Below are 23,020 nucleotides of genomic sequence, written 5' to 3'. Positions count from 1 at the left end.
CATTTCACTATCACCACCATCCACATTCCACCTCCTCCCCATCAAGAAGAAACCCTGGCACCCATATCTGGCACAGTAGTTTAAATAGGGTCTTATCAAGGCTCGACATAGAGGAACAATAACTTGTTTGTCTCTGCTTTTTAAAGTATTTTTCAGCAACCAAGTGATTTGATGAGCTGATTTAGCCACTTTTGCAATGTGCCCCCTAAAGTTCAACTCCCTATTCATCAACACTCCCAAATCCTTGGCCTCATCAATCTCCTTGAGTACAGTGCCACCAATGTGATATACTGATGCTAATCTTTTCACTCCAAAATGCATAACCTTACACTTTGCCACATTAAATTGACATCCATTTTCCCTAGCCCAGTCCTCCAAACTATCCAAATCATCCTGCAAAATTTTGACATCCTGTGCACTCACAATTGCTCTACTCAACTTTGCATCAGCAAACAAATGAACACATCCTCTCAGATCCTTTCCTATATCGTTAATGAACAAATTGAAAAGTAGTGGTCCAAGAACAGAACCCTGCGGCATACCACTAGTCACAAGCCATCTTTTGGACTCCACTCCTGAATAAACCACTCTCTGGTATCTCTCCATCAATCACCCTCCTATCCATTTCACTAACCCAATATCCATCCCCATCTGCTCCAGTTTACTGATTAAAGTTCCATGTGGTATCCTGTCAAAGGCCTTGGCAAGGTCCAGTAGAATCACTGTAAACCCATTACCCTTATCCAGTTCAGCGTCACTGTGTTATAAAACGTGAGCAAGTTACTGAAGCATGATCTACCCTTCACAAAACCATGTTGTCCCCCATACAATATCCCATTTTCATCTATCCAATCCTGTATTCTTTTCTTCACTAATTTCTCCAAGACCTTGACAACGATTCCGGATATGCTAATCGGTCGGTAATTTACAACAGCAGTCTTGGAACCACCTTTATGCAGTGGAACTCTTTTCCCCTCTTTCCACCCCCTTGGGACTAACCCAGACCCAAGACTCAAATTAAAAAATATGGTCAAGGGTACTGACAATTCTTTAGCCGCTTCACGTATGACATGAGCTGGTATACCATCCAATCCCACAGATGTATTGACATTGAGGTTTTGCAATAGACTACTCACCTGCACTTCATTCACCACAATTCCCGTTTAATCTATTGGTTCATTCATTTCTGCAATGTCACCACCTGGAAGATATATTCTTGCAAAGTGCTCGCTCAGTAATTCAACTATATCAACTGATTCGGTTACCTCCCTACCATGGGCATTCTTTAAAATCATTCTGCCATATACGTTTTTTTTCTTTTACTTGCAACATATTGAAAAAGCTGTTTAGGTTTCTCTTTAGCCTGCATGGCCAATGTTCTTTCATAATCCTTTTTTGCTTTTCTTACCACACTCGTTACCCTTCTGGCCTGCGCTTTATAATGTTCATGTGCCTGCCGGTCACCTTTCTCCTTAAATTCCCTCCATAGTTGTTTCTTTTTTTGCAGCTCAAGCTTAATGGTGTTATTCATCCATTTAACTCCTACCTGATTTATTATTTGGACTCTAGGTCAGCCATTGCATCCTGCAAACACGTCTTAACCGTCTCCCATGCACTATCAACCTCCAGCCTTTGCAGTTGTATATGCCATGGCACTGAACCAATCAATCTCCAAAGCTTGTCATACTTATCAGCCCGATTATTCCACATGTACCCTGTCTTAATTGTAAATTCCACACCTTTAGCCACCTCCCAAGTCAAGACCCTATGATCACTCTCACCAATTGGTGGCAACATGGTCATATTCGTGTCAGCCAAATTCTCAGATGGAATTACTAGGTCAAGCACTCTCTGATCCCAAGTATTTTCCTTTACATGCTGTCGCAGATAGTTATCCGTTAATAACTGCATAAAATCCAATTCCTTCCTCCCACGTATCCTCTCCTCCTTCCAATCAATGTTACCATAGTTGAAATCTCCCATAATAATTACCCTCCTTCCACTCATTTCTTCTATTTGCTTATGCATACTATCTCCATCATCTATTCCATCACCTGGTCTATAGCAGCACCCAACTGTATATTTTGTTCTGCTAGTTGCAATCTCACACCAAATAGCCTCAAATGTGCTCTTTTCTCTACCCAGTTCCACTTCTATTCTTCTTGGCTGTAGCTCATCAGCTATCATCAATAACACTCCTCCCCCCATTTTATTCTCCCTGTCACTCCTGAACACACCATACCCATCACATTCAATCCCACTAGCTGTGTCATCTTCTGTCAGCCATGTTTCACTCATGCCAATAACTTGTGGTCTGGAAGTGCCAACCAAGGCCAAAAATTCTTCCTTCTTGTTTCTAAAACTTCTGGCATTTGTATACATGAATTACAGAAGCCGATTTGTCCCATCCCTATTTTGATGATTTTTATACTAACTATCCCATTCTGATTCGTGGTCTTTCCTACTCGCTTGGGCATATTACACACATTCACATACTCAACTGTCTCCCTAAAGCATATCTACCCCCCCCCCCCCTTAATAACTCTAGTTTCCCTGATTCTGCACATTCACTTCTACTACATTCGACAACACCTTTTCAAGTCTCCGTACACCGAATCCATTCAAACATAAGCCATCCATTTTATATAAATCCTTTTGCCCATCGAACTCATTCCACACCACTCATCAAACATAATTCATGCATAAAGTCATTTACAATTATGGCCCTCCTATACTCTTCACTGTCATACCCCGGACACAGACACACCATCCTAACTCTCTCACTCTTCTCTTTTGCTACCTCAAGCAATTCCTTCACATCCTCACTCATAGCCTTTTTGTTTCCTTTTAAATCATTTGTACCTGCTACCACTATTAATTCTTTCACCCGCTGCTTTTGCATTCTAATTGACTCGCTTACATTCTTAACGTTCGCACCGGGTTGGTATGATTTTTTTAAACTCTCAATTAACACACCTCTTACAAAGGAATCTCCATACAACACACGCTCTTTCATTTTGTTTACACTCACTATCGTACCGTTATTTTTTATATCATACTTTTGCCTATTATTAGTCAGTACACTTGGTAAACATTTTTGCCAATGCTCCAGCTGTCGATTTGCCCTATGTATCACTCCACATAATAAAGCGATCTCACTCATTGCGTCAGTGTCATAATTTTTATTCTCCAATGATTCATTCAATCATTCTGTATGTTTATCTTCATTCTATCTTTCAACGCCACTCTCATAGATATCAGGTACTACCTCGCAATTATCACCATTCATACCTCGAATATCACTGTTATCTAGATTCTCACTTTCATTAACGATATCATTCACACGACCTGAAGCACTCTTTAAATCCTCACATTCTTTACACTTTTTGCACACATTCACTCCACTATTGTTTTTTAACTAGACTCCAACCGCTCTCCTCAATGCATACATTTCGCAAATGGTACACTGAATCAAATCCTTTAAGTTAAGATTTTTAGACAAATATGGTGACCTGGATGCCATCTTCGTATTCCTGTTTATGGGAGCCATTATTAGATTCTGGTTCCCATGTCTCCACCATTACTGAAGATTTTTTTTCAGGGAATAAAATCCAACATATGGAGAGGCATTACTTAGCCAAAAAGACCAATCAGATTATCGGGACTTTCATCTTCTGTGTTTTTTGTAACCAAGAAGGTTAGGGTAAAAATATACTTAACAGAATTTAATTTGTGTGTTTGGCAAGAGTTGTTGGTCCTTCCCAGGACAACTCGCAAAAGAGCACAGATTATCCTAGGAACTAACTTTCTAGAGAAATACAGGTTGGCATGAGACTTCTCTAGAAATGAAATATTCCTAATGGGTAATAAAATGTCTAGAAAAGGGAACTGTAAATTTAAAAATAGAGTCAAGAAATCTTGTGAAATGAGAAAGCAGAATGAAAGAAATGTCGGACCGACTGAAAGAGGTAATGAAATGTCTCAAAATAATCATACTGATCCTTCAATAGCTTCTACATCTGAAAGTAACAGTCAATCTAAGACTTACCTCATCTCAAGTGTAAAATTAGTTAATGATCAGAGCATAAAGAAAAAGGAATTAAGGGAGGGTAATCAAAAGGTAGTAGAAGAAGTTTTAGAGAGAAGCAGTAAGGAAATTCACCGTCCAGGCAACGGGAGAAATAGAAAGAGAGCAAGAGGTCAGAAGGGAATTAGACGCCCGAGGGATAATAACAAACATAAGTCACAGCATCAGTTGTGCCAAGAAGAGCCCACAGGTCAGGCTGACGACGTTCCCTGCTCAAATTTAGATGACAAAACTGAGAATTGTCTGACCAAGAAAAAGCATGAGACACAATACAGAGACAGATTTAAGAAAAATTTTTCAAAGGGCCTTTGTAAAAACTCGATGTAGCTTAAAATTATCAAAGTGCTTTACATCGATTTTTTACATAGGTCAAGTCCCATGAGAACTGTAAATAACCTTGTTTGTTTCTATGTATATTTTGCAAAATATTAATGTAGTTAACGTCAAAAACAAAGGCAATGCTTTCCCATTGGGGAACTTTGTATATAGTTATGTGTAAGAGTTCAGGAAAAGTTATTTACTAAATTTGTATATAAGAGTTGCTTACTGCACTAACACCTTTAAAGATAGTATCTAAGAGTGATAATTTCGCTAGGTTTAGAGAAATTTCCGTGGCCCCAAAAGGAGAAGCAAAGTATCAAAGAGGTCCGCTAGTTTTAGAGAAAAGTTTCTGTGCCCGGCAAAATACGATCAAAAGATTGCACGGAGGAGAACAAAGAGTGGGTTAAACTTAAAAGAAGATAAAAGAGTCATGCCGAATTCTTTGGGGTTTACTACCCTTAGTGCAAGGTCGCAAGATCGCAAAATAAAAGGAGACTGAGCAGAGCATAAGGGGCTTCCCGGTTCCAGGAAGCCTGACAAATAAATTTCCAGTATTCATAGGCATTCGACTAGTAAATACGGAAGGGTGGATAATCATAGTACGCAGTAGAGTAAATGAGAAAGGATAAGAGAGAAAAAAAGCACATTAAAGTAAAGCTATAAAGAATCAGGAATAGAATAAAGATAGAAGAGAGTAAAGATAAAGAGATATTACATATATAGGCAGAAAAAATAATATATGTTTACAATGGCGCAGACAGCAGAAGATATTACAGTGTGACTCTTGATTGTACTCTTTCATATAAAACACACAAAGAAAAAAATGGAGGCAAAAGTTCATGCAAGAAACAATATACTAAGAAAGCTTACTTCCTCCAATTGGGGTGCAGACCTGAGATCTTCTTAGCCCTTTGCTATTCAGCTGCTGAATATGCCTGCCACATATGGGGCAGATCCTGCTGTGCTGAAAAACGGGACCTAGAATTGAATGAGAGCTGCTGCCGCTTAATAACAGAATGCCTGAAACCAACACCAAGAGACCTGTATACTTTGGCAGTATTGTTCCCCCTTCAACCCGAAGATATGCATTCTCAGTTGATGAAAGAAGCGCATAAATGAATGATGAGCCCACCCACTATTTGGCCAGACTCCAGTACAGCGTATACAATGGTATACACTGTATCCTGAGAGTAATACTGGTTTTCCAATAGCTGAATATCTTCCACCTGGTGTGCATTTGGACTGGAACCATTAGTAAAGCTTAAGACTACAAATGATAGGACGTTGCAAACAAATTCTCATCAAATGGAGCTTCCTCACTGGACCTGATAACTGTGAGTGTGGGTCAATGCAGTCCATAGAACACCTTCTTTCTTTCTTGTCCCCTTCTTCAGTCACTTTGAACCAAAGAGGACTTCACATTTTACACAGAAAGAGCAGTTGATTGTGCAAGTATTGGAGGAACATTTGATTATATTTATTGTCAATAGCTTGTATACAGTTTTCCATTTCCTTTATATTTTCTCTATTAAATTTAAGCTGTTCTCATTTGTAATATATCCTAATTAGTTGAAATAATATTGTACCAATCATTTAATACTGTTCCACTTGTGTTTGGATATTAAATATAATTGCTTAACCTAATTTAGACATTTACAATACTTAACACTGCTTCTGAAAAAGTGATAGGTCTATAAATGACTACCCATTCTCTCAACCTTTCTTGTAATGCAGTGAATTTTTCTCTAGTTGACAAGTTTAGGTGTTGGATGTTATTACAACACCAAACAAAACTAAATTATAAAAGGATGTTTGTTAACTGGCTTATATTTCAATGAATTTCAAACCAGTATCTTCAGAGCAAAAAAACATATTACAGTTTACATGCGACAATGAGCAAGTTAAACAATTGAAACTGTAACATAAAAAAGATTTCAAGCCCTAATTTGGCACCTTCTGATGTTATATAAAAGAAGTATTACAGTCATGCAGGAGTTAATCTTAGAATGTCCTTAAATTTTTGGCATATTAATGTAGCCATAGTTGTTAAGGTTAGGAGAATGCTTCATAGCCATTGCTGACACTAAAAGTTTTTTCGACGTAATGACTTCTATGTAGCACATTGTACATGCTACCCAAATACTGGATGGTGTATATATGGGTGACAGATGCAGAAGAGATTGTTCAACTAATGACTGCTTATTTTGCTAAGAGACATATCAACCTAGTGTGTGCAATGAGTTTAATGTTGCCTATGAGGTACTAGAGCCGTTGCCTAAATTGAATAAGAATTTGACAATAGAAATTAATGGGATATCAGCATGGATGCTAAAAGTGTGTTCGGCTGAATTGGCTATGCCTTTGACTACAATGTATAATTTGAGTCACAAAAAAGAAATTCCCACAGAGCCCAAAAGAACGTACAATAATCTGTTGGCACAAGGGAGATGCAAAGACCGAGATCTAATTATTGATCTATCATTAAGGAGAATAGTGTGACAGGAAGGGTGGTCAGTGTGTTGCCTAGGTATGATTGTGGTGAAATGAGGCGGAGAGCAAGGATTATGAATGATATTCTGGCTGAAATGTGTGAGGAGATGGGAGTACAGTTTGTTAATGTGTGGAATGAGTTTGAGGGACGAAGTGAGCTGTATGGGAGCGATGGACTGCATTTGAGTGGTTATGGTGTGAGTCGCTTGGAGAGACTGCTGCTGGAAGGTAGAGAAGTGAATAGAGAGAATGAATCAGATCGAGAGGGGAGTGATGTGGAAGAGCAGGAGAGTAAGACAGGAGAGATTGAAGGAGTGGAAATGAATGTGGAAGTGAGTGGTATGAGTATAGAAAATGAGAGAATGGGTGTGCAAGAGGAGCAGGGAAACGGCGAGGCTCAGGGTGGACAGGGATACACAGCGTGAGAAAGGTGGATGCTCCAAGAGGAGGTGAGAGAATGTGTAGGCAGGAAAGTAATGGGATGATCAGGGATCAAAAGGAAACAGATGGAATTGCAAAGGGTTCTAAAATGAAGAAGCAGAAAGGGAAATGGCCCCAGTCCAGCATGGGGCTATCACATCGAGTGAGTGGTATCAGTGGAACTAGCTGTAGATCCAGAAATGAGTTGTTGTGTTTGTATACCAATGCTAGAAGTATAAGAAACAAGGCGGATGAAATGGTTGCACTAATTGCGTCTGTGCACCCAGAGATTGTCGGAATAAGTGAGACATGGTTAGATGAGGATAACATCCTGACAGGAATAGAGATGGAAAGGTATGATGTGTTTCATGAGGATAGAAGGGGTAAAAAGGGAGGGGGAGTGCTATTGATGATAGAGAAAGAGTTAAGTCCATACAAGGTAGAGATGCAAGAGGGAAATGGGGCCAGTGGTTTTGAGGCAGTATGGTGTGAGATAGAGGTGAATAGAATCAAATACTTGGTGGGATGTTGTTATAGACCTGGTAATGTGGATGGTGGTGATAGTGAAATGTATAGTCAAATAAGCCAAGCAAATAAGAAAAGGGTGATCATTATGGGTGATTTTAATTATGGCAATATAGACTGGAATGAAGAGATAGCAACTGGAAGTAAAGAAAATGAGTTTCTTGAGTTTTTGAGGGATAACTACCTCAGACAGTATGTAACAGAGGGCACACGAGGATTAAGGGTCTTGGATTTGGTCATCTCATCGGAGGATGTAATTATCAATGAGGTATCAAATCATCCACCAATTGGCGAAAGTGACCATGAGGTGATTACTTGGGTGGTTGCCAGCAGTGCAAGGGACCCCTGTGAAAAAAGGGTATATGTGGAACTACAAGGGGGGGTGATTATGAAGAGCTCAGGAGACAGCTTGCAGGTGTAGCATGGAATGAGGAGTTAGCTGGAAAAGAGATCAATGCAGCTTGGGGGATTTTCAAAAAATATTTAGTGAATGCAATGTCTAAATGTATACCACGGGTGAGAAGGTTAAATAAGTTAGGTGTGAGATGGATGAATAAAGAGATTAAGCATGCAATACAGAGAAAAAGGGCATTGTGGAGGCAGCATAAGAGAAGTGGAAGTAACCAATTTCATGAGTTCTACAAAGACCAGGCAAGGAGAGCGACTTGGTTGGTGAGAGTAGCTAAAGAGAGGTATGAACAGCACTTAGCTAATGAAGCTAAAAAGAATCCTAGGGAGTTCTTTCGATATGTAGCCAGCAAAAGAAAGAATGATTATGGAAGGATGACATTGATTGGAGGAAATGGTATAAAGACAGCTGTTGCAGAATGTGTGGTGGAGATACTTAATATGCAGTTCATAAAGATCTTTCAATCTTGTGAATGTGACTTCATGGAGAGATTAAGAGCAGTTGATGATGGGGAGGAGAGACTGACTGTAAGTGAGCAAGAGGTGTTTGGGGAGTTGAGTAAACTAGATGTAAATAAGGCTGTGGGACTTGATAATATATCACCGCGTATTCTGAAGGAATGTGCCAGAGTGTTGACACCTGCCTTGACATATTTTTTTAATACGAGTCTTGCACTTGGTCAAGTCCCTAAAGAGTGGAAGGAGGGCAAGATTGTGCCACTTCATAAAGGAGGTGATCGAACTCAAGCATCAAACTATAGGCCTATCTGTGTGTCAGGTGTTGTGGTTAAGTTGTTGGAGAAGCTTGTGAGAACTAGGATCCAGAGTTGGGTTGACAACAATGGTATAATCTTTGATGGACAGCATGGATTTGCTAAAGGGAGGTCGTGTTTTAGTAATCTACTTACTTATTACAATAAAGTGACTGCTTCCTTGGACAGAGGAGAAGGATACACAGTGATATACTTGGATTTTGCAAAAGCTTTTGATAGAGTACCTCATGATAAGTTGACAGTCAAACTAGAGCAGATGGGGTTGGATATTAGATTAGTGCATTGGATTGGAGACTGGCTATCTGATAGGTATCAACAAGTTGTGTATGGGGGTGCAATATCCAGGAAAAGGAAAGTCACTAGTGGAGTGCCTCAGGGATCTGTTTTAGGGCCATTACTATTTAACTTGTATATTAATGATATTGGCGAAGATTCGGATGGAGATATTCAGTTGTTTGCAGATGATGCAAAGTTGGGACGAACCATAAAGAGTAGTGAAGATGTTGTGGCCTTGCAAGAAGACTTGAATAAATTGAGTGATTGGGCAAGCAAATGGGGATGCGAGTTCAATGTTGCAAAATGTAAGGTTTTAAAATTTGGAAAACAAAGATGGGATGCAGAATTTATTCTTGGTGAGAATATATTGTTGGAAGTAGAGGAAATAAGAGATCTGGGAGTGATAGTGGATAAGGATCTAAAATTTAGGGGACACATCGCCAAAATTGTGAAGACAACACAAAGACTTCTGGGAATGATGAGGAAGACACTGACGTGTAGAAGCAGGGAGATTCTTGTTCCTTTGTATAAGGCTTTGATTAGGCCACACATGGACTATTGTGCCCAGATTTGGTCACCTGGTTTTCAGAAGGATGAAGAGATGTTGGAAAGGGTGCAAAGGCGACTGACTAAGGTAGTTTCTGACCTCTGGAATGTCGAGTATGAGGAAAGATTGAAAAGATGTAATTTCCAGAGTCTAGTGGAGAGAAGGAAGAGGGGAGATATGATAGAGACCTACAAGTTGGTGAGGGGTTGTTATAGGATCAATGGTGGAGAAGTTCTACATAGAATAGTGGGAGATCAGGGGAGAACCAGAGGTCATACCTGGAAACTGTATAAAGAGGGTGTGAGTAGGGGAGTGAGAGGCAGGTTTTTTTCGTGCAGACTTGTGAATGATTGGAATGCCTTGCCTGAGAGTGTGGTGTCTGCAAGGAGTTTGAATGTGTTTAAGTATGATGAGATGTGTGTGAGATAAAAGGACCTCCTAGATGAGTCTTTGACTCCATGAGGTCTTGTTTTAATAATAATAATAATAATAATTATCTCTAGAATTGTAGCGATGATTATGGAAAATCTTGCAATACATAAATAGGTTGACAGAGTATTTATACTTGGCAATGAACAGCAATGGTTTATTTACTAAGGAATGGTCATGTTTGAGTAATTTGTTCACATTTTATAATAATGTTATGGATGAGTTAGACAATGGGGAATGGTTACACGATGATACTTTTGGACTTTGCTAAAGCTTTGGACAGAATGCAGCATGGAAGGCTGTTGCAGAAGTTGGAGGGTATGCGATGGATTAAAAACCATTAGCTTGGGAAAAAGGATGGCTGACTGACAAATATCAATAAATGGTGTAATGGTGTTCTCTGCAAGATTTAAAGTGACAAATGATGTACCTCAGGGATCAGTCTTTGGTCCATTGTTATTTAATCTTTGCATTACTGAGACTGAAAACAATTTTACACACAGCTATTTGTTAATAATGCAAAGATTGGCACACTAATCAAAAATGTAACTAACATGCAAGACTTGTAGAATGATTTGAATAAGCTAGAATTGTGGGCACGTGAAAATGACTATCAATTAAATGTTAGTAAATGTAAACTTATGCATGTACTTATGTATTTTGGTGTGATGAGATATCCAATGGCATATTATATTGAGGAGATTATGCTGGAAGAAATTGATAAGGCAAGGATTAATATATCTCAGAGATGTATTAGATAAGATGAGGTTCAGGAATGCTGTAGCAAAGATTGCAAATATATCTTAGCGAATAAATGCATGGCTAAAATGAATATTGTATCTGCATCACTTGGTTTCCGAGAAGATATAGATACAGTGGAGAGGGCATTAATGACGATATCAACACTTTGGAATTAAGATTATGAGGACACATTGTAAATTTGTGGACTGCAGGCACTAGTTCTTGATAGTAATCTTGCAATTCTATCATTTAATAATTGCATTTTTTTTTTTTTTTTTTTTGTATAATCAGTCCAGTTTAAAATTTGCAACAGTAAGACCTACATGGAAGTTTAATTTTGTAAATAATTATTATTATTAAATAATTTTTATTTCACATGCAGTGTAAACAACGTTATATATCTCCACATTAGTATTATTACATCATTTAATATAATGACAATATTACTTTAGAATCACAATGAAAAATGTACTTGCTTTGTTATCAGGATATTTTCTTGGCACCAAATTAAAAAACCCCTATGATTATGAGCAGCCTTATTTAATACCTCAGCATGAAGTGACATGACTTTCAAGCATGATAGTGTATGATAAAGTACATCAGCATCTTTGTGGGTGGTAAGTTCCTGATCAGAAGAAAGAAAATATTTCTTTTAATAAGTAGAGTATGGTAAGGTTTTACAGTTTAATGTAACATAAGTTACAAGAGTAGAAATGCTATATTCTGTTAACCATGTTCTATACTAAGTAATCTATACCTTATGATACAGAGAGCATGCGTATGTATGTGGAATTATAAAGCAGGTGATTATAATAGTCTTAGACATCAACTTGGAGAAGTTTCGTGGAGGGAGGAATTGGAAGGCCGGAATATCATTAGTGCTTGGGAAATTGTGAAGGAATATTTGTTAGCAGCAATGGTAAGCTGTATTCCACGAGTGAAGAAGAGGACACAATTTGGAGTAAAGTGGATGACAAACAATATTAAACAGGAACTGCATGCAAAAAAGAGGCAATGGAAGATATATAAGGAGACAGGTGAAGAGAAGATGCATGAAGAATATAAGACACAGGCCAGGAGAGTGACTAGTATGGTAAGGAAGGCGAAACTGGAATATGAGAAAAGATTGGCTCTTAGATCCAAGGAAAATCCTAGGGAATTTTTTAGCTATGTGGCCAGTAGGAGGAGAAATGACTGGGAAGAATGACATTATGGGATAAAAATGGGAATAGAGTAACTGATGCAGAGGACATAGTGGAATTGTTCAATGAACACATTGGAGTATTTCATCTTGAAGGAATCAATTTGAATACTAGAGGGATAGGGCAGGTTCGAGGTTTAGAGGCGCAGGAGGAGATTGTTCAAAATACTGAGTACTTTGGATGTCAGTAAAGCTGTAGGACTGGAGGTATTTCACCACGAGTTTTGAGAAAATGTGCTAGGGAACTGACAGTGCCTTTGACCTGGCTTTTTAATGAAAGTCTGGCTGCAGGAAAGGTGCCCATGGAATGGAAAGAAGGTAAGATAGTGCCATTGCATAAGGGCAGTAGCAGACTGGAAGTGTCTAATTATAGGCCAGTTTGTGTATCATCAGTAGTTAGTAAGATTTTGGAGAAAGTAGTGAGGGACCGTATACAGCATTGAGCAGATGAGAGTAATGTTATCTGTGAGAGTCAACATGGATTTGTGAACGGGGGCTCTTGTTTTAGCAATATGCTAGCCTTTTATAATAAAGTTACAAGAGCATTAGATGAGGGAAAGGCATATACTGCCATTTTCCTAGACTTAGCAAAGGCATGTGACAGGGTGCCACATGATAAGCTGATATTTAAGTTGCAGCACATGGGTCTGGATGTCAGATTGGTCAACTGGATTCAGGATTGGCTGTCCAATAGGTATCAGAGTTGTGTATGGTGGAGCAATATTAAAGAGGCAGAAGATTACAAGTGGGGTTCCATATATTGTTTAACCTTTATATTAATGACATTGTCCGTGGATTGCAAGGGGATATTCAGTTGTTTGCGGATGATGCGAAGCTGGGAAGGATTATTAGTAATAGTGCAGATGTGGTAGCCCTGCAAGAGGAGATGAATAAGCTAGATAGATGAGCAAATGAATGGGGGTGTCAGTTTAATGCAGCAAAATGAAAGGTCTTGAAGTTTGGGACGCATCGATGGGACTCTGCATATTCTATGGGAGAAGTTAAACTGGAGGAAGTAGGGGAGACAAGAGATCTGGGGTTGATTACTGATAGAAACCTGAAATTTAGGGGACATATTACAAAGGTATCGAAAGTAACACAGAGGATTGCTGCAATAATGAGAAGGACACTGACCTGCAGAGATAAAAGGGTTATCATTCGTTTTTGTATAAGACTCTGATCAGACCACACTTAAACTACTGTTCTCAGATCTGGTCCCCAGGATTTGAAGGGGATAAATTAACTGTGGAAAGGGTACAAAGGCAGATAACAAAGATGATGTCATGACTGTACAATGTTAGTTATGAGGATCGGCTGAGGGAGTGTGGACTGCAGAGTTTGGTGGATAGAAGATGGAGAGGTGATATGATTGAGACTTTTAAACTGTTGAGAGGTGGTTACAGGGTTGACACTGGGGAGTTCTTTCGCTTGATTGAACAGAGGGAAGGAGTCATGACAAGGGGCCATCCCTGGAAGTTACGAAAGGAAACTGTGAGAAAGAGAGTGAGGAGTGGTTTCTCTGCATGGAGGATGGTTGAACGATGGAATGAATTGCCTGATAGAGGGTGAGAGAGAGCGAGAATGGTCAATGCGTTTAAGGAGTGGTATGATAGACTTTGTGTTTCCTAGGAGGGACCTCCCTCGATGAGTCTCGATAGACTTGTGTCTTAGAAAGGACCTCCCTCGATGAGTCTCGATAGACTTGTGTCTTAGAAAGGACCTCCCATGATGTGTCTTTTGACTCCATGGAGGCCTGAATAATAATAATAATAAAAATGTATTTTATATATAAACAATATTTATGAATACACTGCCTGGGCAATTAAATGAGCAGTATCTTTATTTTGTTAGCAATAAGAGTATACAGTTCAAATCTAACTGTGATATTGATGTTAGTGAAAATTGTTAGGTAGCAGATGATTCTCATTATCATTGTGATACCAGCTTATTGAAAGCCTAACATGACTTCGAATGAACAGGTTTAACATCACAAACAATAAAAAAAGGTTTGTTTCAACATAAGTTGGATTTTCTATACTAGCTGACCATGGCACTAATGATAAATAAATTAAACTAGTTTAATTTGTATTAATGCTTGAATACTTTTTATTACATCATTTACTATACATTAATGAGTTAATTTTAATGATAAATAAATTATGTATAGGTTAAATTGGTTTATCTATTGTCTTTACATGACTATCTGATAACAATGACTGAGGTGAAGCATGTCCACTCTCCAACCAATAAGTGGTGGGTTCAAGTCACTGACAGTGATGTTTCTAACCTTTCTTTGGTAAGGTCATTAAAAACAAATACTATGCATCATATCTATGTATTTTATTGTAATTATATTCATGTAAAAGTCCATTCACAGATCAGCCAACTTTTGCTTAAGTATGGGAAATAGTAAAGACTATGAAAGATGCATACGCCATGTAAGTAAAAATTTACTGAATAATCCAACACTTTATGTCGTTTTCAATATTGCATATAAATTAATATCCTTTGAATAGGATATTTAATGCATGAATTACTAATTAGCAAATTTGCTTCATTAAAATAATTCTGAATGCTTATTCAGGAATATTTTATATGTCATGTTTTACATTAACTAGAATAACAGCAATAAAACTGCATCTTATCATTAATGTATTCTTGCACCTCAGTGAACAGAAAGATTTTAAACATTACATTTGCACACACAATCACGAACATCAGACAAACCATCTCCATCCACTACACTGCTCAAAGATAAATCCAGGTTTATTTTTTTAATATTCTACCTGCACTCAAACAACTACTGGTATTCACAAACTGACTCTTCTTCTCAGTCTACCACAAACCTACACACACAGGCCAGTACATACACAAAAATTCTTATCACCATCCAACACAAAAACTAGGTGTCATAAGCACCCTTAAACACAGAGCTCAAACTATTTGTTCAAATGAACAAGCTCTAAACAAGAATATGGTTGATGATCGGAATACAAGATCATCAACCATACATTTATAAAAAATGGATACAGTAATAAAAAAACTATTCACAAGATCCTCCACAGAGATACTAGTAAAAACAAAAAAGATTTCAAGCATGCTATTGCCATACCTTATGTCAGAGGCATTTCCAAAAAAATAGACAGAACACTACATAAATACAACATCAAAACTACCTTTAAACCTCCGAAAAAATTAAGACACCTACTCCATTCTTCCAAAGATCCTCTTCCGCACCTATCCCATCCAGGGGTTTACAAAATACAATGCACATGTAACCTACCATACATAGGGGGAAACAGGGCGAACCATCCCAATTACGAAGGACAAACACAAATGACATTAAATACCTCCATTTTGGAAAAACCAGCCTTTATGACCATGCATTCCAAACATACCATAGAACTGATTTGAAAAATATCAAGTCCCTACACCTGGTTCGAGAGGAAATTTAAAGAAGCATGTGAAATGCTCAAACATAATCCAAATCTGAACAAAAATGATAGCCTTACCATTCCAAGTTTGTGGAGGACATATTTGCTATCTTTATAGCAACCAGAACAAGCCAAAGAAAAATCCCATTACAAGAAGACTTGAAGTGTTTTTTTTTTCTTTTTTTCCCTCCCTTAACATTCAATAGCAAGTTGAACTGTACAAGTCCTGAAGAAAATTGTAGTATAACAATCACAATCCAATTCACAATACAATTGATATATTTGGATAGAATACTGAGACAATAAAATCCTAACAAAATATCACATAAACATCAAAAGCATGAATTTGTGTAGCACAAAAACTTAAAATCCAGTATTGGCAGCAAAATAAGCATAATACTATCTTTCCTTACTATTAATTTGTTCACAAGATCGCCAAGAGTCGAAAACAATTGGATGGCACATAAGAAAAACAAACTATTAATACTTATCTTTTTTTAACAGCTCATGACATGTGTTGCCTCTATCTTTGCATACTAACAGCAACCCCAATGTCTTACACTTTAATCAGATTGTCTAATGATCCTAATTTCATTAAAACTTACAAGGCATTTAGAAAAAAAAAAACATCTTCAGAATATGTCAACTGGTTTCTTTAAAAGAAAACAACTTAAAATCACAGACAGGCCATACTGCATAATGCAACAAAAATGAGTTAGCTCTTAAAGCATAATTTTTGATATCACTTCATAGTCGGAATTAAAAATATATATATATTATAGGAAAAAATTCGTTAATACACGTTAAAGATACCAAGCAATTTTATAAGCTAGGTTTTAATCTTTTTTCCCAAGTAAGCAAACAGACAAGTAAGTTTGCGCCTGAACGTAGTTCAAGCCTGAGGCAACCCGTGGTAAAGGTGGAGTAAGCTCCGATCACTTTCCTTAGTATTTCTCCCTAATGCAAAGCACATCCCCTTAAGGAGATGTATGATGCTATGCATTAAAGGCAATGGCCACTACCTAGACCGGTTTCGACCTTTATTGAGATCTCGTCAGTGGGAGCCAGACCATAAAATTCCAAGGTTGAAGTAATGCAGAGCTTATAAATTTTACCTAAACAACTTTCTACATAATTCGTTAATACACTGCATGCTGTGCAATCAAGCAATAAGTTTGTTAATAATCAAACAAATAGTACCAAATATAGAAAGTATACATTGAATGGCACACTAAAAAAAAGGTTCATCATCTTCAAATTCCTGCCATGTACCCTCAAGTTGGTGTACAGGATATGATAGTACTACATGAAAAATTTATATCATAACTAACTTCCTATCTAAAATTTTCCTCCAAATCAGTCTGTTATCATTCAAGATTCCAACATTGTCAGATCTTATATTTCTATCTTCTAAGGTACTTTGTACTGTATCAATCCACCTATACCTTGGTCTTCCTCTGGGTTGTTTTCCTTCCAACCTGGCAGAAAACACTTGTTTTGCTAATCTTTCCTCGCCCATTCTGTTTAAGTGACCATATCACCTGAGATTAGCTCTGCTAACACATTCCTGCATGCCGACAGATGTCAAGTTCTTTCCAAATATCCTCATTTTTAACATGATATTGCCATTGATGCCATCTGATCATGTCCCTAATCTTTCTCAGGACCCTCATATCCATGGTCTCTAGTCTTTGGTCAAGTTTACTTCTGACCCTGCTCTCAGATTCATAAATTAAAATTGGTTTTGAACAATTTAGTGTTTTGACTAATTTCTCTCTTATTCCATATAAATTTATTCAGTTGACTTCCTAACATACCAGCTTTGTTGATTCTGTTGTCTACTTCCATATTTAATTTACCATCTTCACTAATAATCATGCCTAAGTAGCTGAAATGTTTTACTTGTTCTATAGGTTATAATAAATTTAGTTTAATCCTTTATCCAAGTGTAAGCAAACAAAGTTTGTGCCTGAAAATATCTACAGGACTGAGGTAAGGTAGTGCAACACCAGACAACTCCAAGCAAAGGTGGACCAAGCTCTCATCACGCCTTGTCTCAGTATCTCCAATAATGCAAAGCACATCTCCTTGCGGACATGTATACTGCTATGCATTAAGCAAAGGGTCACTACCCAGACCGGTTTCAACCTTTATTGAGGTTTCGTCAGTGGGAGGCAGACCCAAATGTGGAGATACTAGGCAGAAGCAATAGGAGAGGTCATATTTACCTATAGGAGTTGCCAACAGGTGTACCACCTTATTATTGAATTACTCTGGATTTAGAGAAAGATGTTGGAAGTTTATTTTTCAGTTGGTTAAACTATAATAAATTTAGTTTAATCTTTTATCCAAGTGTAAGCAAACAAAGTTTGCACCTGAAAATATCTTCAGGACTGAGGTAAGGTAGTGCAACACCAAAAAAAAAAAAAAAAAAAAAATGTTCCATAGGTTCTCCATTCACAATGCAGTTGATATTTTCGATGCTTCTGCCTATTTTCTTTGCCATGTTATTGCTGACCTTCATACCATATCTACTACAACAGTTATTCAATTTAGTCAGGGAATCTTGCAAACTTGTAGCGGATTTATTTAGAAGTATAACATCATCCACATAAAGCAAAGAGCTGACATTAACATCTACAATTTTGATATCTGGTTTAATACTCTTTCCTTCATAATGTGATCATATAGATAATGAATAAGATAGAGGATAATGTACATCCTTGTCTGGCACCAGATTTAACATTAAACCATTTTCCTGTACTTTCTTCAGTTCTAACTGCTGACTTACAACTCAAACAAAGACTAAGTATTGCTTGATATAATGCCCCATTGACACCATATAACTGTAGCATTTTGAATAGCTTCTCTCTCAGCTCCTTGTCATATGCCTTTTGCAAGTCTACAAAATTTGAATACAGATTTTTGTTATATCATCATCATGCAAATCAAGGATTTAGGTCTAGTGTGGCCTGTTCCGGCCTTAGAAGTCATCGTTTAAGAGAACATCCTGGTTTTCTATTTCCTAATGGCTGTACTTTAAGGATTGTTTTGGTAATCTTTGTTATATTCCCATGATTTCTCAACTATTTGTCATAAAGTGAAAATCTGATTCTGACAGCCTCTATTTGGTCTGAATCCAGCTTCTTCGCCAAGCTTTTCTTCCACAATCCTTCTCAACCGTTTCTCAAGTATGCTTGCATAAATCTTACCAGGAATACTCAACAGAAAAATACCTCTGTAATTCTCACATTCAGTTTTATTTCCCTTTTTATATATGGGTACAATGAGAGCTCTACTCCAATCATCTGGAATTTGTCCCTCTGTCCAGGCCTTCTGAACTATGTAGTTCATCCACTGTAAGATTTTTCTTCTTATTATTATTATTATTACATAACATCTCCTCCAGGGAGTCCAAAGACTCATCGAGGGAGGGCACATACTCTACGACTAACCACAACTATACCAACACCATCTACAACCACCACTTATACCTCCATACTTGAGTATTTCTGGTTGAATATCATCTACTCCTGCTGCCTTTCCACATTTCAGGCCTTTCATGGCTTTTTCTACTTTAAGTATGGATATGTATTCCTGACAGGCATGAATGCCTTGTTGAGTGTTTTTACCACTGTGCTATCACTGTTTGTTTCATTTAACAATTTTTCAAAGTAATTACTCCATACTTCAAGGATATCTTCTTCTCTAGTTTTCATGTCACCTTTATTTCTACTTCCTTTTACAGCACTCTTTCCTCCATTTCTGAGCTTCTTCAACAACTTCCTGAATATTTTGCCACCTTCTTGATATTTATTTTCTATGTTCTTACCAAAATCATTCCATGACTTTTGTTTAGATAGTTTTACACAGTGTTTAGCTTTCTTACATTTATTCTCTGTATTCTATAAGAGCACAAGCTGACTTATTTGCCAGGAACTTTTGATATGCCTTCTTCTTTTCCTTCATTGCCTCTTTAACCTGTGTTTACCATGGAATTCTGATTTTTCTACCTTTGCAGACAACCTCACCACATGTTTCTCTGGCTGAATCAATCAGTGTTTTTCGTCAGGGCTTGCCACTGAATCCTCAAGGTTTGGTTCCTGTTCTCAAACTCTTTCATCTCATCTCATATCTTCCTTATCGTTCTTTTACCTTGCGTTGAGGGTTAGTTAATCATCGGACCTCAAACCATTCAAAGGATAAGGTGGTCATCCTTACGCCCCGGTGTATCCTATGTCCATAATGTTGAGCTCTCAAGGCCGGTTTGCTTGCTTTGCGGGATGAAAAACCCCAGGATAAACTGGGGAAAAAACCCTACCGTCTATGCCCAAGGAGAATCCTTGCTCCTCATGTCACCGACGGGAATTGAACTAGGAAACTCCTTCCCCAAGCATATGGTTGCGAAGCACACAGCCAATAGGCTAACTGCACTTTTTTTTCTTAATAATGTTTGTGTATTTTAGTCTACAGTTCAGATCTGAGAGCTGCTCAACTTTTATTCGCTTTTAAAACTTTCTTATATGTTCTTCTTTTCATTATGAAATTCAATTTTATCCTGATCAAGACTAAATAATGATCACTTCCAATTTCAAATCCTCTGTGCACTCTGGTGTCCTGCACCAGGGAGGAAACATCACTAACAACAATAGCATAGTCAATGAGACTTTTCTTATTCCTTGCCACTTCTCTCCATGTGAATTTGTGAAAAGGTCAAGTGATGAGTTGAATCATGCATTAACACAACTGTTAAAAAAATAAAAATTTTAAATTCCAGCTCTCTGCATTCAAGTTTATATACAATATTATATGATAAAAAGGACTCTTCTCATAAAATGTTATTACAACACATGGAAGTCTGCTGGCTTTCACAAGGTGAAACATAAAAACGCTGTGTGAGTCAGGAGAAGAAATAATTATATTTCTATCAAACAAAAATGGTGATCTTGTGCAGTTCTTCAAAAAAGATTGGAACATTAAATTATGTTATTCTATAGATATATTTTATCTTTTGATGAGTTTCTATCTTTAAGTAATGCAGAAAATGATATTGAACTAGGAAACTCCTTCCCCAAGCATATGGTTGCGAAGCACACAGCCAATAGGCTAACTGCACCTTTTTTTTCTTAATAATGTTTGTGTATTTTAGTCTACAGTTCAGATCTGAGAGCTGCTCAACTTTTATTTGCTTTTAAAACTTTCTTATATGTTCTTCTTTTCATTATGAAATTCAATTTTATCCTGATCAAGACTAAATAATGATCACTTCCAATTTCAAATCCTCTGTGCACTCTGGTGTCCTGCACCAGGGAGGAAACATCACTAACAACAATAGCATAGTCAATGAGACTTTTCTTATTCCTTGCCACTTCTCTCCATGTGAATTTGTGAAAAGGTCAAGTGATGAGTTGAATCATGCATTAACACAGCTGTTAAAAAAAATAAAAATTTTAAATTCCAGCTCTCTGCATTCAAGTTTATATACAATATTATATGATAAAAAGGACTCTTCTCATAAAATGTTATTACAACACATGGAAGTCTGCTGGCTTTCACAAGGTGAAACATAAAAACGCTGTGTGAGTCAGGAGAAGAAATAATTATATTTCTATCAAACAAAAATGGTGACCTTGTGCAGTTCTTCAAAAAAGATTGGAACATTAAATTATGTTATTCTATAGTTACTTAAATATAAAGAGCTAATAAGCTTCATTTCGGCAATGAAAACATTACTTAAATTAAGGGGATATTAAATCCCACATAGTTTTAAAACCGAATAAGAAACTCAAAGATTGGAATCAGAGAGTTTCTTGCCGAATATAGTAAACTATAAAGTATCAGCGACACTAGTGTTAGCAAATGCAAGTGATCCTAGTACGTAGTACAATACCAGGCAACTCGTTGCAAAGGTGGGGAAGTTCAGATCGCTATTCTTAGGTATTTTCCATAATGTAAAAACACATTTCCTAGGAAATGTATGCTGTTATTACATTATGGAGGGAGGTCACTACCCAGACCGGTTTCAGCCTTTTTTAGGCTTCATCAGTGAGTAGCTAGACCTAATCTCATTAGGTCTAGCTACTCCAATCTTTGAATTTCTTATTCGGTTTTAAAACTATGTGGGATTTAATATCCCCTTAATTTAAGTTATTCTATAGATATATTTTATCTTTTGATGAGTTTCTATCTTTAAGTAATGCAGAAAATGATATTGGACAGTTATTTGAGCTTGACAATGGTCATATGGAGCTAATGTTGTTTAACAAGACTGCACAGGATCCATACGAAATTAGTATCACTAAGAGTCAGAGAGAGAGAGAGAGAGAGTTTTAGAGCAGGTTGTGAAAGGACGGGATACAAAGGTGAGACAGGGATTATAGCAGGACAAAGTGATGGAGTACAAAATGGTGGGGATCATAAGAATATAAAAGAAATTCAGAGTCAGGATCAGGGAAAGGGGATGGTAAGAATGAAGAAAGAAGCGCAATATAAAAGAGAGAGAGAGAGAGAGAGAGAGAGAGAGAGTAGAGTGATTGTGTTGATAGGATGGCCTCAAAGAATGAAGTATTGTTTTGCTTGTATAGTAATGTACAGAGTATCAGAAATAAAGGGACTGAGTTTGTAGCATTGATTGAATAAGTATGTCCAAAGTTAACTGGCATAAGAGAATCTTGGTTGACTGAGGACGATATACTGTCAGGACTTGAAATGGTAGTTTATAGAATTTTCTGAAAGGATGGGAAGATCAAGAGTCAAAATGGAAAGTAGTAGTATATGTGAATATTTTGAAGCTGTTTGGTGTGAAATTGGGATCAATACAATATTATATCTGATAGGATGCTGTTATAGGCCAGGGAATGTGGAGAGTATTGATTGTGAAATGCCTAGACAAATTAATTGGGCAAAGAAAAGGAAGATGATCCTAATAGAAAATTTTAATTATAGGAATATGGATTGGAAAGAAGATATAGTGCATAGTAACAAGTTGAGTTTCTGTGGGATAATTATCAAAAGTAGCATGTGCTGGAAGCAACAGGAGGCTTATCGGTGTTAGATTTGGTGATATCCTCACAGAATGTGGTTGTGAATGAGGTATCAACACTGATACTTGTTGGTGAAAGTGATCATGAGATATTGGCTTGGAAGGCAGTCAAAAAGGAGAAAGTAGTTAGCAAGAAGGTCTATGGAAATATAAGATGGATAATTACCAGAAGCTCCGTAGTCAACTAGCATCAATAATATATTGGATTGATGTATTGCACAGAAAAGATGTTGACAGTGCATGAGAAATAATAAGGTGGTAACTAACATAAGCATTGCATAACTGCATACCATGAGTTAAGGGAATAAATAGAGTAGGAGTGAGAT

General features: G+C 37.3%; 1 protein-coding gene across 1 annotated transcript in view; it reads right to left on the bottom strand.

The window, feature by feature from the left end:
• unc79 (UNC-79 domain-containing protein) overlaps positions 1–23,020 on the bottom strand; it is a 1,277,183-nt gene that overhangs the window by 744,913 nt on the left and 509,250 nt on the right. Inside the window, exon 25 of the mRNA XM_090395893.1 lies at positions 11,494–11,642. Within this exon, the coding sequence (XP_090252019.1) occupies positions 11,494–11,642 (149 nt within the window). The remainder of the gene's footprint in view (positions 1–11,493; positions 11,643–23,020) is intronic.

This window comes from Typopeltis vanoorti, chromosome 1 (assembly GCF_054136105.1).
Source record: "Typopeltis vanoorti isolate ZY-2024b chromosome 1, IOZ_Tvanoo_1.0, whole genome shotgun sequence".
Lineage (NCBI taxonomy): Eukaryota > Metazoa > Arthropoda > Arachnida > Uropygi > Thelyphonidae > Typopeltis > Typopeltis vanoorti.
Note: the sequence above shows the minus strand (reverse complement) of the source record. Positions and strands in the feature narration are given on the sequence as shown.